The following is a 16334-nucleotide window of genomic DNA, read 5'->3' on the forward strand; positions in this document are numbered from 1 at the left end:
AAAATAAAGTATTCTTCCTATCTCTTCATTCACTGAGCATTATTCATGGGGTTCTGCTAGGCACAGAGGTGAATTCATCAAGTCTCCGTCTTGCTCACCACGACCCTGTCACAAGTCTTTGCTGTATTTTTTTAATTGAGAGGTGAGGAACCACTAGCCCCTGTTTTGTCTGGTCGTTGTACACTGCCGTGTGTGATGATGGCTCTTCCATCTGCTTAAACAGCCTATTGCCTGGGACCTGTGAAGCATTTCGAGATTTCTTTTCCTAGCTGTGAATCTCTGCTCATCCCTGTCACTGCTTCTGGGAACTCAGATAAGTGGCATTTGCAGTGTTGCCAAAACAGCCTCTCCCAAATAGTTGACCAGCCCACAGAGTCCAACCTAGAATAATATAATAATCACAGCGTCTTCCTCATTCTGAGGACTCACAGTCAGGCCACTTTGGAGTCCATCCTCCTGGTTCTGCTCTGAGTTTGTCTGTGTGCAGACATCCCAGAGATCTGCAGGACAACAAAACCTAACCCATTCTGGCATCCCCCTCACCCTTTTTGGCCTTGGAAGCCACCTGCCTTCCCCGTGGATGGAAGAGCAGAAGAACCAGGCTTATTCCCATCATCTCTCTGGCAGTGGGGGCCACCATGGATGACTGTGGTATAATTTCCCATGGCACATTTGTAGAAGACCTTTTCCTGTGGCCTTCCAGACTCCACCAGAGTGATGTGCTTGGGTATTTTTGCTGTTGCCTTTGTATGCTATCAGCATGGCACTGGGGTATTTTACTGTGCCCTGCATTACTGTAAGCAGCCCAGGCATCTTTCTGTCTTGTTTTAATACAACACAAGCTTGTTTCCTCCAAGACAGATCCTGACAACTTCTGAGACAGGTTGGATTTACGACCATGTAATGATCAAATTCTGCATCAGAACTGCTGGCAGAATTCGCACTGCAGGAGACAGCAGGCTTCATACAGGTCTGTAGTTCACAATACAGATGCGTTCTTGCCAGGAGACAGGGCCTGTTGGCTCTGGTGTCATGTAATGGTAACGTAGCCACGGTGCACCCAGGTCAGAGGCCACCTGTCTTGAAGTGAGATATAGTCTGAGCTCAGAATCACACTCTGCATCCAGCTAAGTCTCAAGGGGAGAAAATCATCTTTTAAATGTGAACTGCTGTATCTGCATGTCAACAAACATTCAAGTCTGTGCTACCAGTGAGTCCAATTCTCACACAAGGAAACTCATCACTTTTAACTCCGGTTGCAAGCAGTGACACAAAAGGCTACAGTCAAGCTTAAACATTCATTTCTTTGCTTCACTATTTGCTTTGTATCGCAGATAAATGATACACACCACTAGTTACTCTCTTTCCGTGTGTGACGTTTCTTTTCTGATCTTTGGAGAAAAGGCTGACTTCTGAGAATGTCAAGGTCAAGTAGAGTGAATGAGATAATTAAACAGATCCACCTGCCTGAGTGTTAACTTGTTGGACAGCCTGGCACAGAGTTTGAGGGAGGAATTTATTATTACCAGAAATGACTGCTTTGTACCCAGGTGGTACAGGGTATGAATGTGGCAGGTATTTCAGTGACAACGGGGAATGGCTATTAAGTAGAATCATAGAATCATTTAGGTTAAGACATAGCTGATTTCACGTTATACATAGCTGTTATTATTCTACTTTCCTCAAAATGAAAGTGATGGTGTCCATTCTGAATAGTAAAAAAATGCGATACTTTGAACAGCAGGATTCCCCAGAGTTACTAAAAATGGTTTAGGAGACCTGAAAATGATTCTGTCTTTAAAAGCAAAGCCAAATCAAGATAATTATCACACAGCCACCTCCCACACCCCAAAAGTAAAAAATGTTTTCGACTTCACATTGCAGTGCAATCTCTGAGGTTACTAATTATTTTTTTGAAGTTACTAATTAGTTCTACATATTAGAACTAATATGTAGATTGCTAATTACATATTAGCAATCTTCCAAACGCAGCCATATATGGCTGTGAGTACTTTCGGGCTCCAAGACCTCATGGTATTTAGATTAGTCGCTTTAATGTTACTTCGTAAGGATGCATTGCAGATTAATAGTACCTTGGTTCACTTCACTTGGTTCACTCACAGGTGCTCCATGTCAGAGCACCTGCCATGTCAAGAAATGAAGCGTACTGGGAACATCTTGAAGAGTATTTTGAGGGATACCTTTAACCAAGAATGCAGACAGTTTGCTAAAAAAGTCCTTCACAGTTTGGGAAAGGTAGAGATGTTTCAGAAGGGGTGCAGTGGTGTGGCTTTAATCAAGCTGCATGCTTGGGTACTTGGTCTCCCCTTAGCCCACACAGTACCACTTTGCACAGGAGTGCTGTCGTGGAAAGCAGTGTCTTCTGGGCTGACCCTTCCCTTTTGTGAAATCCTGAGAAGCAAACAGCTCACTGAAGTTGTGTGTGACAATGTTTGGGAAGCTACAGATTTTGTTTGCAATTTAATCCACAAGGAAATGTCTCTAAGCAAACATAGCTTTTCACTGTGTAATAAAACAAAGCTGTTAAGTACCCTTCCCTCCCCTTTCCTTATTTTTCTTACACTCTTGTTCAACTGGCTCAGTTCTGCTGGCTGGTGGCTCACTTTTCCACCATGGTGATGTGTCTGGCAGCATTTTTGAGTATCTTCAAGCAATTCTTAAAGCTTACTTGGCCATATATGAGAATATATTTCAATAAGAATAAAAACAGGTTTTGGAGCAAAGCAAGAAAAAATTGTCAAGCTACAGAGAAAAAATTGCGGTTATAATCCCTCTGTTCATGGCCTCGAAGGCAGAGTCTGAGAACTACCAGTGCATTGTAGATAACCTTCATGTCTGTGTGTGAGTCCCTGGGATTATTGTTGCATAGAGTGTGATTATTCCAGGTAAGTTACTTCTTTTCTATTTGTGAAATTGCTGTTTTAAGAAGATTGTAGGTTATTTTCTCTGTGTGAATTAAACAATAGATTCTTACGGGTTTGCGGAGTAATTAGAAAAAGCACTGAACTGAATGTGATAAAAGTCTAATGAATCTTTGCTGTGCTGGTGTGAATGCTAAGGAAAATCCTAGCTGAGTTTTAAACTCCTTTCTTTTCATAGGGAATGCAGTCGGATTTTTGGTGAAGATGGTCTGACCCTGAAACTCTTTCTTAAAAGGACTGCTCCCTTTTCTATTCTGTGGACTCTGACTAACTACCTGTATTTACTGGCTTTAAAGAAGCTGACAGCCACAGACGTCTCTGCCCTATTCTGTTGTAACAAAGCTTTTGTCTTCTTGCTTTCTTGGATCGTGCTGAAAGACAGGTTCATGGGAGCAAGGGTAATGACATGCCTGCTTTTCAACTCTCTCTTGTTTTTGTAATTCATTAAATCCATAAGCTATTGTGCTGCCACAGTGCTGCCGCGTTATGGTGTGTATATATATATATATACACCATGAAACCATTTCTCATTTAATTTTATGATGTAAACCTCAGCCTGAAGATCATTTAGAGATCTCAGGCTCCAGAGGTAATTCAATGAGGGAATTTCAAGAAGCTATTACAGCTAAGTGTAATTTGACAAATTGGAATAGGAAGACTTCCAGTTTCATATAAACCTATTCTGTCTTGAGTTACAGTGCTGGAGTACAGCCAGTTAATTCTACTTTAAGCTTAGTGATGAATGCTTAAGTTCTAACCAAAGCAATTTTATTCCTTGTTTGTGTAGATAGCTATTTTCAATGTGTAATGTATTTTTCTTATGCTACCTATTGCTTTTTACACACATATATACATGTGCCAAATTTGGTTTAAAAGGAGCAGCGACTGTTTTGCATTAAACCAAAATGTTTTAGAACTCACTGGCAGTAATATGGACCCTGCAAAAACAAAGAAAAGAACTAGAAAAAAACGATATGTGCCTGGATCTGGGGGAAAGCAAGCATGTTTCCTGTAATTTTACATACACAAATCTCCTAATAGGCATCAATTTAAACTGTTCACTCTATACCCTGGCTAAGGAGTAGCTAGGATTTCTGCCACTTCTGCTGATAGATTCCCCCGCTGAAATGGCTGAAGGCCTAATGGTCATGTTGAGTACAATCCTGATTGAACTATCAAGAGCCTTGAATTTCATTAGGGATTGGTTGGGGCCAGGTTTGATGCCTGTGACCAGAAAGAGCCAGCTGTTGGATTTTCCATGGATGTTTTCATGGAAAGTGTAATGCATTAGGACACTCATTCAAGTGATGTTGTTTTTTTAAAAATGGGCATAGCAGCTTTTTTTCTATTAGTAGTGTGATAGGAGGGTTCAGAAATGAAAGGAAAAGGCATCCTGTTTCATGGGCATATGATCTAGTGCTTGCAGCAGCCATCAGCCCACTGAACAGAGCACTCTGCTTGGGGGTTGGGAATGGAAAAGGAAATTGTTGAAAATAAAACAGTTCCCCTAATTTCCTGGTGAGATGGGCTGGCTAGACAGTTAGTAATGGCACAGTACACGAGCACCTCAAGACATGCGTGCTATCACACAGTTGAACTCGTGGGTAGGATCTCCCAGGAGGGTTTTGTTGGACTGGCTCGGTGAAGGGTGTGCTAGACCAGGGGAAGTTGAGGGGTGAACCTGTGATTCACAGACCTCAGACATAGAGCCCTCGAAGGTAAGGACATAGACATTTCATCTTGCAGTGCTAAACACGGACATCGGTGTAACTGTTTCAAATACAACCTAAAATACAGGAGCATCAGGTGAATGTGACCTACATCAGCCTGCTGATGACTAACACAAAGAATACAGGGTTTGAAATCCTCCGTTCTTCTCTACAGAAATTAACAGAAATAGTAATTTCCCTCTTCTGCCCCTTGATCATCTCAGGTTTCAGCTGAAAATACAGGAAATATTGTAGCTTTTAACTAATTTTTGTCTCAAAGCAACCTCTTTGTAGAACAAGCATAGCGTTTGCATTTTCCTAGCCTACTCTTTTAAAGAAACCTAGGTGAAAAATACTAAAACTATTTTCAGTTACTAGTTATTTTTCACTGACTAAAAAAACCCCATTGCTATAAATATTCATTAGTATTAATGCTGTTAAACACTGTGAGGTTTGCACTGGAAAAACCTGGCAGAAAAAGTGAGCAGCAATTTCTGCACATAAAAGAAACTAGTTTTGCTGCTAACTGGCAGATCCTGGATGCACATTGCTGGAAAGGTAGTTACCAGCATTTTCCAGCAGCCCTCCTCCCAGACTAACACTTAATGATGTTGATAACCACACAGAAGTGTTTGAGAACTAAAATCCAACAAAGCAGCGCAGACCCAGCCTTTTGTGCTTTGAGTGCCTCTACTGCTTTTATACCCCAGCCTCTCAGAGAGCAAGTGTAATTAGGTTATTTGGACAGTGAGGAGACAAAAAGAAATAAGAGCTTAATCATATACTCTGAGCCAATGTTTTTGCAAAAGCACTCAGCACCCAGGACCACAGCCAGTTTTCAAAGGAGCTCAGCTCCTAGCAGCTCTTTCAGAGCTCCAGAGCCGTTGGGCACATCTGCGGCACATTGAGGTAGGGATGCAGCTGGCGCCTGTATATCTCAGGTAGCTTTCATCTGCCTGGGCTTGAGAACCAGCAGCCATCAAGGCTCAGTGGCTCTGTGGCAGATTCCCAGCATTGCCAGCTCCCTATCTGCCTGCTGCTGTTGCCGGTGATCTCTGAACTGCCCACAGACACCCATGAGTGCATGGTAGCCGCACATCCCCCTGTGTGATGGCTCTGTGGCCCCCAGGCTGTGTGCTGGCAGAGCGCTTCTGTGCAGCCCAGAAAGTAGGCTGGGGGGCTGTTTTTTCAGATAGGCTGTCTAAAGACAAATGTGTCTTGATGGCCACCTTATGGTATGGCATAATCTTGCCTATGGAAGCATTGACTAGCTGCAGAAGGGCTGCTAGGGGCTGCATGCAAAGGTTCGGTTGTGCTGGCTGCATTTGAGGTACCTGGAGTGTGTGTTCTGCAGCAAGAGCCATATGCCCTCAGCGGTGATGCTGTAGCATGGGAAGACACTTGCACCCAACCCTAGAGAGAAGAACATGAGCTGGAGAAAGCCTATTCATATGAGAAGGACATACACAGCAATGACTATATAGCTGTTGACCTATGAAAGTAGCGCAGGTAAACCCTAGGTACCTTGAAGTACCTACTCCTCTGCAAAAGGAAATGTAGCACAATCCCTGCTTGCACTGCAGTCTTCTTCGCTTGAACACTTCTGAACATCTCACAAATGAATAATGTATCCATGTTACACTGGGACATGTGGAAGTCCAGACAGCTTTGGCTCAGAGCAAGCACAAATATTTACAAGACTTCATGTATTTGAGTATTTCTGTTTGCTTGCATTGCTTAGGTTTAGCCACATGCTTAAATGTTTGCATGTTTGAGCCCTTGGTTGTGTTTCAGTTGTGAAGTTGAATTATTGCTTATTGTGTAGGTACAGAGTGGTTTGGGGACTTTTAGCCCCTCAACAGCTTGAGTCTGCTCTGGAGACAGGTTTCTTTACTACAACACCTCATTTTCTGCTGTGCTCCACATGGGAAAAAATTGTTCCTGAGTGAAATGTTGGTTGGCCTTGCTCTCTTCTGCGGCCAGGGGAAGAGGCAGGCTAATCTCATTCCTTACCTCAGAGGCTTGAAAAGAAAGTTACTACCCTCTTCCATTAATTAAAAGCCTTGTTTAATGAGCTGCCAGCTACAACAACCAGCTTTGATTCACTGTGACCTTGCTGCTTCTTGTCAGCTTACAAGAAGCCTGCAGGATGTGCTCTCAGGTTTCTCAAACACATGACAATTGCTAGGCAGAGGTCAAATGTGTTAGTGCAGTCGTGTACAGTTTGCAGGCAAAGCTTTGAAACTTAAATGAAACTTAAATATTGTTCTTTCAGTTTTCTAGTGTCAGGTCTTATTTATTTAACATCTCATGAGATGACGCTCCATATCTGTCCATCATTTTAATTGTTTTACGAAAAAAAAAGTGCCTGGCTTTCTAAATACTTGATTAAATTAGGAAACTGACTCTCTAAATTTGGTGTAGTCGGACTGGGAGATGTTTTACCCAATTGGAAGAATCTCTTATTGGGGATGATGGATCTACTCACTTTTCATTAACACAAAAGACCCGCTGGATCTGAGCGATGAGCACACTTAGAGTTAGATCTCGATCCTTTCCCTCAGAAAGAGGGGATAACTATATTGGACTTTTCTGTTTTGCCTTATAGGAGACATTGCTTGAAATATTACAGCTGAAATACTACAGCTGACAGCTGAAATGCTACATCTGAATTTATGTGCAAGACAAGACGTATCGTGCAGCCTGAGATGAAACTGGCCAGTCAGTGTAGCACGGCTGTATAAGGAAACTGATAGGAGGAGACATGCTGAAAGGTCCTGAGTGTAGTTCTGTGTTGCTTCAAGGCTGGGGCTTTTGTGATATTTGTATCTTGGGGTAAGCTGTAAGGAGAACAGCAGTACTGCACAATTATGTTACTAGTGAATTATTCACTAAACCAAAGGTAGGAGGAGGAACTTCTGTAGGGATCCTTTCAACTGAATGGGACTGAAACTCATTCTTCTAAAAGAATTTAACTTTGTTTTGCTCACAGATCCTTAGGAAGACGTAAGCTCAGGGGTCAGAATAAGCGTTGCTGCATCTTGGGTGATGGTACATGTGTCCTGTGCCAGATGTGCCCTGACTTTTCAGCAGGGAGAACAGCAGAGTGTGATGTTTTCCAGCACCCCAACTCATATAAGAAATGGAGGCCAGATTCCCTTTTAGGCAGTGAAAAATGCAACATGCTCCCCTTCCTCCTCAGCAGTTCCCTAAGTCCAGGGATGGCAGTCTTGGATCCATGTCCCTCCTCTGAATGAAGAAACCCAAGCCCTCCTCCTGGGATGTCCTAACTGCTAGGATGTGTTATTCTGGGAAGGAGGGGAGGGGAGCTATCTGGTCCTCTCTCTCTAAAGCACTTCCAGGTCCCATCGAACCATTGCATTACACCTGAGAGACTGTTGAGTACATATGATTCCATCCTGTGTCATTAAGTTGGGGGACCTGGGTTTCAAGTGCCATTTCATGGTGAATTTGGAGATATTAATGGTATCTTTTGGTTTTGGTGACAGCTAGGCAGCTTTGTTGAATTGTATCTTGGAGCTTGTATGTTTTAAATAGAAGTAAGGTGGGATATGGACATGCATTGTGGTTTGTGACTCTGCCTTCGACACTGCAACTGCAATGTGAGGGGGTACCTGTGTGACTCAGTTATTAGTAAAATAGGGCTAACAGTGAAAGGGAAATACTTAAAACTGCACCCAGGAGATAAGTTCCCTAGTAAAGATGTTGGCCTAGATACCTATGGGACTTAGGAGCACTAACTTCTTTACCTGTAGTCTCAGAGATTGGTTCTACCTTGGGAGTTGATTCTTGGTTCCCCCTTGTCCCCCATGTGTGGACATATTTACCTGAGTCAAGCATGTGTCCCTGTCCTGTGTGTCCCTTGAAACATGGTTTTGTTCTATGGACTGGCTCTGTTGAAATTGTTTTGTGGGATTTTTGTGCTTATTGTCTCAGTCTGGCTCACATCCTGCTTGATATGAGTATCAGTGGGTTTTCTGGGCCTCATGGTAAAACTATTGAGATACTTTGCTTCTCTGCAAAAGGAGATACACATGATTTGATTAAGATGCCTTTAAAGTGTGTGGTGCGAAGCAAGGAAGCTTATGTTTGTCTAGTAGTAAATATTTCTTAAACGAAGTTTAATGAGGTTTCCCAGGAAGCAAATGTCCATCTCGCATTGGTGTTAGCTCAAGAGTTGTACCAGAGCTGCAGGAGCAAGAAGGTGAAAAGCCCCGTCTGGCTCAGCAGCTGAGTTTGGGAGATGGTTGTTGTGGCAGTATTTGTAGAGGCGAGCCCTGTCTAGGTGAATCACGTTAGTTTCTTTCTCTGTAGGCATCCCTGCCCATGGCAGGGGAGTTGGAACTAGATGATCTTAAGGTCCTTTCCAACCCTAACTATTCTATGATTCTGTGAATGGGGAGAGCCTGCCTTGCCTATCCGCTGGGAAGTTGTGTGATTTAATGGTTATCTGGGAATAGAAAACAGATTTGGAACCCTAAATGTTGCTGTTGATTGTGTAAAAGCCAACTGTCGGTATCTGCATTTGTGCATCTTCTGCTCTACACCAAGCTCTAATGCATGAGCAGCCTTTTTATAATGATAAAATCTTTAATACTAATTAAAAAAAAAAAAATCTCTGTAAAACCTTCTATCTTTCAGAAATGGGGCTGTGATTTTCTGCAGGTCTGAGGAAACACATTTTCCTCTGCAGTCGATGGAAGCTATTTGGTGTCTTTGATTCAGACTCCATATTTACGTGCTGAGGGCAATTAGGTAGAGAGGGGTTGTTCTTCAAAGAGCAAAACATGTTGGGATCCCTGCCACTTTCTCAAGGTCCTTGGAGTCAAGATCCAGGATTTCAGATGCAGTGTAATTAATTATTTCTGTTCTCTTTCTTTGAAACTGCTTAGAAACTGTGGGCTTTTTCAAATGAGGCCAAAAACCTAAGCACAAACATAAAGGCTCCATAAAGAAATGTGGTCATGCCTGTCCAAGAAAGCTGATGGGGCTGTTAGGAAATACTGTGCACAACCTGGAAGAGCTCCCAGTGGTACACTAATATTCCACAATACAGGGTCATTCTCCTGGACTTATGTCCAGGAAGGTTGGCCATCTAAATGTTTTAATTCCATTAAATATTTCTCTTGTTGTATAGTAGAACATAATGTCGTGACATTTCTTGATCTTGGAGTCATATCTCCAAAGTGGATGTTTAGCTCATAAAATACTTAATGATGGATGCTCTTTCAATAGGTCCCAGGAGAATTTTCAGTACTATACATCCATGTCGCTGTCAGTGCATGCACTTTCATTATGTTTACATCTCTCTTAAATGTCCATAATTTTCCCTATGTAAGGGAAAACAAGAAAGCTTCAAGTCAGAGACAGTAGCTAGTGACACTCATTAAAACCCCACGCAGTGATAATTTCTTTCTGTGTAATGAAATTGCGCTGAGCTTTACATTGCTTTGCTTTGTCTGTGCAGATAGTTGCAGCAATAATGGCAATCACAGGAATTGTAATGATGGCATATGCAGATGGTTTCCAGGGTGATTCAATTATCGGAGTAGCATATGCCGTTGGATCGGCCTCTACATCAGCATTGTATAAGGTAGGTCATAACTGTTTATTAGTAGTATTCTGTTCTTTAACATTGGATGTTAAAAATGTGTGAGTACAAAGGGAATCCCTTTAAAATAGATGTTTTATTTTATTCATCCCTCCTGCATCATTGATACTGTGACCAGGAGATGTTACAATGTCAGGAAATCTATGATGAGGGTAATCAGTTGTTAGCTGCCAAATATTCAGAATGACTTTGCTTTATGAGCCTTTAATGAAATCTCCATCACTATGCTGCAAGGAGTTTGGGTAATGTTTTAACCATTTCCTGGCACCACAGTTTATCAACACTATTTTGAAGGGGATTGCCATCTGCAGCATGGAGGAGAGCCTGAATGCAGGCAGTGCCGCTTTCCCTGAGCAGGGACAGACGGCTCATCCCTGATCTACACTGCAGCTCTCTTGCATATTCTGTGCTCGTGCTGGGCTTGGAGCCGCTGTGTGTCCCTGGTGTACATGATGCAGGGCTTTGCCCCCTGCTTGAAAGTACTGTCTGCTCTTGAAGGTGAGTGATGAAGAAGGCAGGGGAGCGTCTGAGTTAGGCTGGGCTAAACATGGCTGTATTTGTTGTCAGCTCGGAGAGGGCAAAGCATGTATAAAGAGGAGCAGAAATTTGGATTTGGTTGAAGTGCAATAAGAAGTTCCCTCCCAGCTTTAGACTTTGCTTGCCTTTCTAATAAATTTGTTCTGACCATTCACAAGTCACTCACCTGTAACATTAACCATAACTTTAACTGTATATGGGGCTGCATCGAAAGAAGTGTGACCAGCAGACTGAAGGAAGTGATCGTGCCCCTCTACTCTGCTCCCATGAGACCCCACTTGGAGTACTGTGTGCAGTTCTGGTGTCCTCAACATAAGAAGGACATGGAGCTGTTGGAGCAAGTCCAGAGGAGGCCACGAGGATGATAAGGGGGCTGGAGCACCTCCCATATGAAGACAGGCTGAGGAAGTTGGGGCTGTTCAGCCTGGAGAAGAGAAGCTGCATGTTGACCTCACAGCAGCCTTCCAATATCTGAAGAGGGCCTACAAGGATGCAATAGAGGGGCTCTTTGTCAGGGACTGTAGTGGTAGGACAAGGGGTAATGGCTTCAAACTTAAACGGGAAATTCAGAAGTTCTTTACTGTGAGGGTGGTGAGGCACTGGAACAGGTTGCCCAAAGAAGTGATGAATGCTCCATCCCTGGCAGTGTTCTCAAGGCCAGGTTGGATGGAGTCTCGGGTGACATGGTTTAGTGCGAGGTGTCCCTGCCCAAGGCAGGGGGGTTGGAACTAGATGATTTTAAGGTCCTTTCCAACCCTAACCATTCTGTGATTCAAAGTGTATAAATATAGGCTCACGTAGGGCAAATCCTCCCGGAGGCTTGTGCTACCTGTGAGCATGAAGTCAGTCCCTTGAGGGTAGGCTTTCCTCTCTCAGCAGGGTCATGCCATGGAACTCACTGGAACTCACAAATGGAACTCACAAATCCTAACAGTGCCAGACACTATAACTTAGTTGCATGAATGGTGGTGTCCTTGCATTCTTAGATACACTGGCTCCTTATGGCATTTTGCATTAAGCTTTGTTAGACTTTGTTACGCTTATTTTCTGCCATAGAATCATAGAATGTTCTATCCCCATGTAATAAGATGGTATCCCCCTGTGCTAAAATGCAGGAGGGGGCAGAAATCAGACCAATGATCCCCTTTCAAAACTCCTCTAGAAAAGAGCCAGGTTGTGGCATGCTGTCCCGGTCAGGGCTGTACTGTGTCCTAGTCTCCCCAAGGGAGTGGAGACTCTGTGCTGGAGAACTTTGAAAGGCATAAAGTCTAAAACACTCCTCTCCTCTCTCCTTTGCAGGTTTTGTTCAAAATGTTTCTTGGAAGTGCAAACTTTGGGGAAGCGGCTCATTTTGTTTCTACCCTGGGCTTCTTCAATTTAATTTTCATCTCTGTTACCCCAATCATACTGTATTTTACAAAAGTGGAGTACTGGTCCCCCTTCTCTGCTGTGCCATGGGGTTACCTCTGTGGAGTAGCTGGACTCTGGTTAGGTAAGTGATAAAAAATGGACTCATTTTTCTAGCTTTTCTCCCTCCCACCCTAATACAAAATTAGGCTTAGGCACAAACAATTCTCTCCACCCCCTTAAGCAGCAGAGCTCTCTCACAGATTAAATCTGATCCCAGTGCAAACAGGTATTCCTCGAGAAATGATTCATGTTTTTAGTAAGAAGCCTTAATACTAACAGCAGAGACTAAATATGAAGCAGTCATATTAATTGTCCAGTTGTCATCTTTACATTTGTACCATAGTTTCATTGGTATTTCACTATCTCTGCACAGTTTGATTGCTATAAATCCAATTTCAAAGGGCTGCATGTACCCTGTCAGTTCCTGGTGTGCTCTGTGGGCTGCGTGCACTGACACAGAGACCCACAGTGCTGGGGCACCTTTCTATGGGTGCTGCAGAGCTCTGGGCAGAGCTCACACAGCTTTGCATTAACTTGCAAAGGCTAGTGCTGTTTCATTGCCTGTGGTCTTCACCTCCCCTCTGCCCTTCCACAACGCTCCCTCTTTCAGAGCCATGATTGCTATCCTCTAACCAGGCAGAACATATGTTGGATTCAGCCCAGGAATGTTTTAATTTCCAGGTGTAACAACATTCTTTCCTTTAATAAAGTCTGTATTATTTTATAATTGAAGAGGTTTTTGTCTCCACTGAAGTGTATTAAATGGAAACAAAAAGGATGTCATTGGCCAACACATAGTCCATCTATGCAGCCATTCCGAGACGTGGCTGGGCTGACAACTGACAGCACCTTGAAACCGCTCTAATCAGAATTGCAGCTGCTCTGTGAGCACCTAAGCGACAAAAGTAGGGATAATCTATCACCCAGCCATCTACCCAAGCATATTATCCCAAGCACGAGGGAACAACCTTGCAGAGTGGGCAAACTTCCTCCTTTTGCATAGGGGACTCAAGAGCCGGACTGGTGGTGGGTGGTCAGGTGGGGGACCTGCAGTCCTGCCACAGCACACAGAGCCAGCCCCTGGCTGCGAGAGCTGGAGGAGCACCCTAGAGAATGGTATGAAAGGCAAGTTTTTGCAGTTTGTTTTTGATCTCTCAAGGAAATTGGAGTTGGCTGGGAGTGCTGACATGTAAAAAACCCCCAACCCATAAATTAAAGGTGGTGTACATTTGTACTTCTGTCAGCTTCCATTTTGTCTTCAGCATGGCAGAAGGACCATGGTCTCAGTCCGGTCTGCTTAGTTCACAGTTAACTTCATCAGGTAATTGTATTTAGTGTCCTTTGGAGCATGAATTCCTGCTGCTATCACCTTTGGTGTGTGGTTGAGGTAGAGCGGGGTGGGGCCTTTCCTCAATGAAATGTCCTACTAAGACAAGGACAACACAGCCTCAGCCAAGATGGGGAAGCTGGGGTCACCATCCTTCTGGTAGGAGAAATGATGGCTTATGGCAGCAAAACTGGGTTGTTGGTATCTGAGTAAAGCTTGGGCAAAGCTGTGAAATACAGTGTGATAACGGTGGTATTACAGTTAGTGAAAGGGCGTACAGCCCTCCCTCTTCCCTCATGCAGAGCTGTCCTTCATTTCACATTCATATATAAAAATTAAAAATTAATCACTGTGACAACTACATTACTGTGGTGTGCATACTGAGCATGTATGATACTTGTAGGGTCAAGGTGGATGACAAAAATCTCACTCTAGTGTTTTTCCCCATAAATCATGTATTATTTTCTCTGTTTTTCCCTAGCTTTCAATATTCTGGTTAATGTTGGTGTTGTGCTTACATACCCCATTCTGATCTCAATCGGCACAGTGCTCAGTGTCCCTGGAAATGCAGGTACAAGTATCATGGTTGTTAGTAGAAAAATAAGCACACGGGCATGCAGATAACACGTTTATTATCTACATAGTCAAAATCTGTTGTCACAAGTTTCAAAAGCAGTTTGGTCTCCTACAGCTTCCACAGATACTCCTGGTGATAGTGGGTGTTTCAGATGGTGAAAGCATTTGGGTTTTGTCTTGCCTCTTTCTCTGGGAGTGACGGGGTACATCCATACTATGCAGAGGAGAGGGCAGGCTGATCCCCAGCCAGCAGCCCAAAGCTGCTGGTTGCTGCTGAGAAATGGTGGGGTCAGCGTGCTGCTGCTGTGGCTCAGCACTGTGCAGGTGGCTTGCCATGCAGCAGCAGGGCAGTGTGTGTATGTGGAAGTTTACTTCAGAGCTCTATCTTGTTGAATAGCCTCTGTCTCCTCCTCCACCTTCTTAGCCTCGCTACTCGAGGTATTTGAGCATGTTTTCAAAGAAACGTCTATTTTTATAGGAATACAGGTCAGAGCTGTTAGTCAGTACCTCTAAGAGGCTGCTGAAGGGCTCAGCTGCGCTGTTGTTGCTGGTTGTGGAGCTGGGAGGCTGGGCCGAGAGGCATCGACTCCAGCTTCCTGACCTGCATACTGCTGTCTCCCCATCACTGGTCTGTGCAGCCCAAGGAAATGTTACACTGAGGTAACCTGCTGTTGATAGAGAGTTAACATAAAGTAGCTTCCCTCTCAGAACAAAAATTGAAACCTTGAGGTTTAGATGAGCCCTATAAAGCTTCCTTGGAGCCTGCATGAAGGTGGTGAGGCACAGAGGAGATGTGGCACTTCCAGTACTACCTGGCCAGGTCAAAAATGTTCTCAACTCGAGGAGCTGGTCACTCTAGGAGATTGAGAGGGACATGGCCAGTATCACAGCCAGAGTGCAAAACACAGGGTATAGAGATGTGCCAGGCTGGTCTGATGCTGTAGTTCATCGTGCTGCAGTTTTGACGGCGTTGTCATTTCTTCTTCACAGCTGTGGATCTGTTGAAGCACAAAATGATCTTCAGTGTAGTGAGATTGGGAGCCACCATCATAATTTGCATTGGGTTTCTGCTCATGCTGCTCCCTGAGGAATGGGATGAAATAACCCTGAGGTTCATCAACAGCTTGAAAGAGAAGAAAAGTGAAGATCATGCCGACGACATCACAGACTCCAGTGTACACACAAGAAGCAGAAGTAGAGCTAATGGTACAGTGTCTATACCACTAGCTTAGGGCTGGTGGACTTGAACTGCACGCAGATGTATATTCTGTGAATATAGCTTAAATTTCCTCACTACTTGTATGCTTAAAAACGACATTTACTCTGAACAGGGGATGGATTGTAAGATAAGAGAAATACATCTATAATAAATGTTTACATTTATACACTTATCAAGGAGCGGGTGTAAATAACTACAATAAAATGCTTTGTAATAAAAAACCATTTAAGCTTGTGTCTTACTGAACTGGTGCGTTTAAAATATGAATCATGTCTACATTGTTTATCTCCTTTTGGTGGCAAAAGTAGAGCCATTCTCAAGGATACAAATCTTGGATATTTCCAGCTAAATCTCAAAATTCAACGTCGACTTAACTTTCAATGATGTGACCTTCAGTGAGGTAGTACTTTTGGAAAGCCATTTCAAACCTCTCTTGGCATTTTTGAGAATCCACTTCTGAAAGAGGCCGCTGTTCACATCGATATTAGGAATTATCATCAGAATAAATATTCTATGATGTGCAAAACATTAATTTTTCATTAAGCTATGTTATTGTGAAATATGTGATGAAAGCTGTGTCGCACATAACCTGGACATGCTACAGTGCTGTTAGCCCAGAGATGTGGTGCAAAGTTGTCTCCTCTCTGTTGAATACTGTACCTGCAGGCAGTGGAAATCCATGGTTTGGTACTGATGACTGATGTCCTAACAAACGTGACACCCAGGACATGATTGGGCAGGCACGGCTGAGACACCTTGCTTCCCAGTCCAGTTGGAAGAGAGAATTTTATAGCTGAACATAGGAGAACCATATGTTTAGGTGGGCTGTTGCTGGTTAAAAGAGTTGAAAATAGTTTTGCTAGTTTGTACATTTGTAGGAATTCTACCAGCCCTAGTAACCCAGACTGAGTAACTGAGATGTTGCTGATCATACCCTCCACTCCTGGATGATCTGCTCTTAGGCAGCTTCACACCTTGTCCC

At 43.4% G+C, this 16334-nt stretch overlaps 1 protein-coding gene across 3 annotated transcripts in view; it reads left to right on the forward strand.

The window, feature by feature from the left end:
• Nucleotides 1-15573, forward strand: part of SLC35F4 (solute carrier family 35 member F4) — a 125859-nt gene extending 110286 nt beyond the window's left edge. For 2 of the 3 annotated variants that reach the window (XM_030483147.1, XM_030483148.1), the window contains 5 exons: nucleotides 3121-3340; nucleotides 10140-10265; nucleotides 12120-12312; nucleotides 14039-14128; nucleotides 15124-15573. In XM_030483147.1, the coding sequence (XP_030339007.1) occupies nucleotides 3121-3340; nucleotides 10140-10265; nucleotides 12120-12312; nucleotides 14039-14128; nucleotides 15124-15365 (871 nt within the window). In that variant the 3' untranslated portion in view covers nucleotides 15366-15573. The remainder of the gene's footprint in view (nucleotides 1-3120; nucleotides 3341-10139; nucleotides 10266-12119; nucleotides 12313-14038; nucleotides 14129-15123) is intronic. The other variant, XM_030483149.1, reaches the window with a different exon arrangement.
• The last annotated feature ends 761 nt before the right edge of the window (nucleotides 15574-16334 follow it).

Source organism: Strigops habroptila, chromosome 4 (genome assembly GCF_004027225.2).
Source record: "Strigops habroptila isolate Jane chromosome 4, bStrHab1.2.pri, whole genome shotgun sequence".
NCBI classification, from domain to species: Eukaryota; Metazoa; Chordata; class Aves; order Psittaciformes; family Psittacidae; genus Strigops; species Strigops habroptila.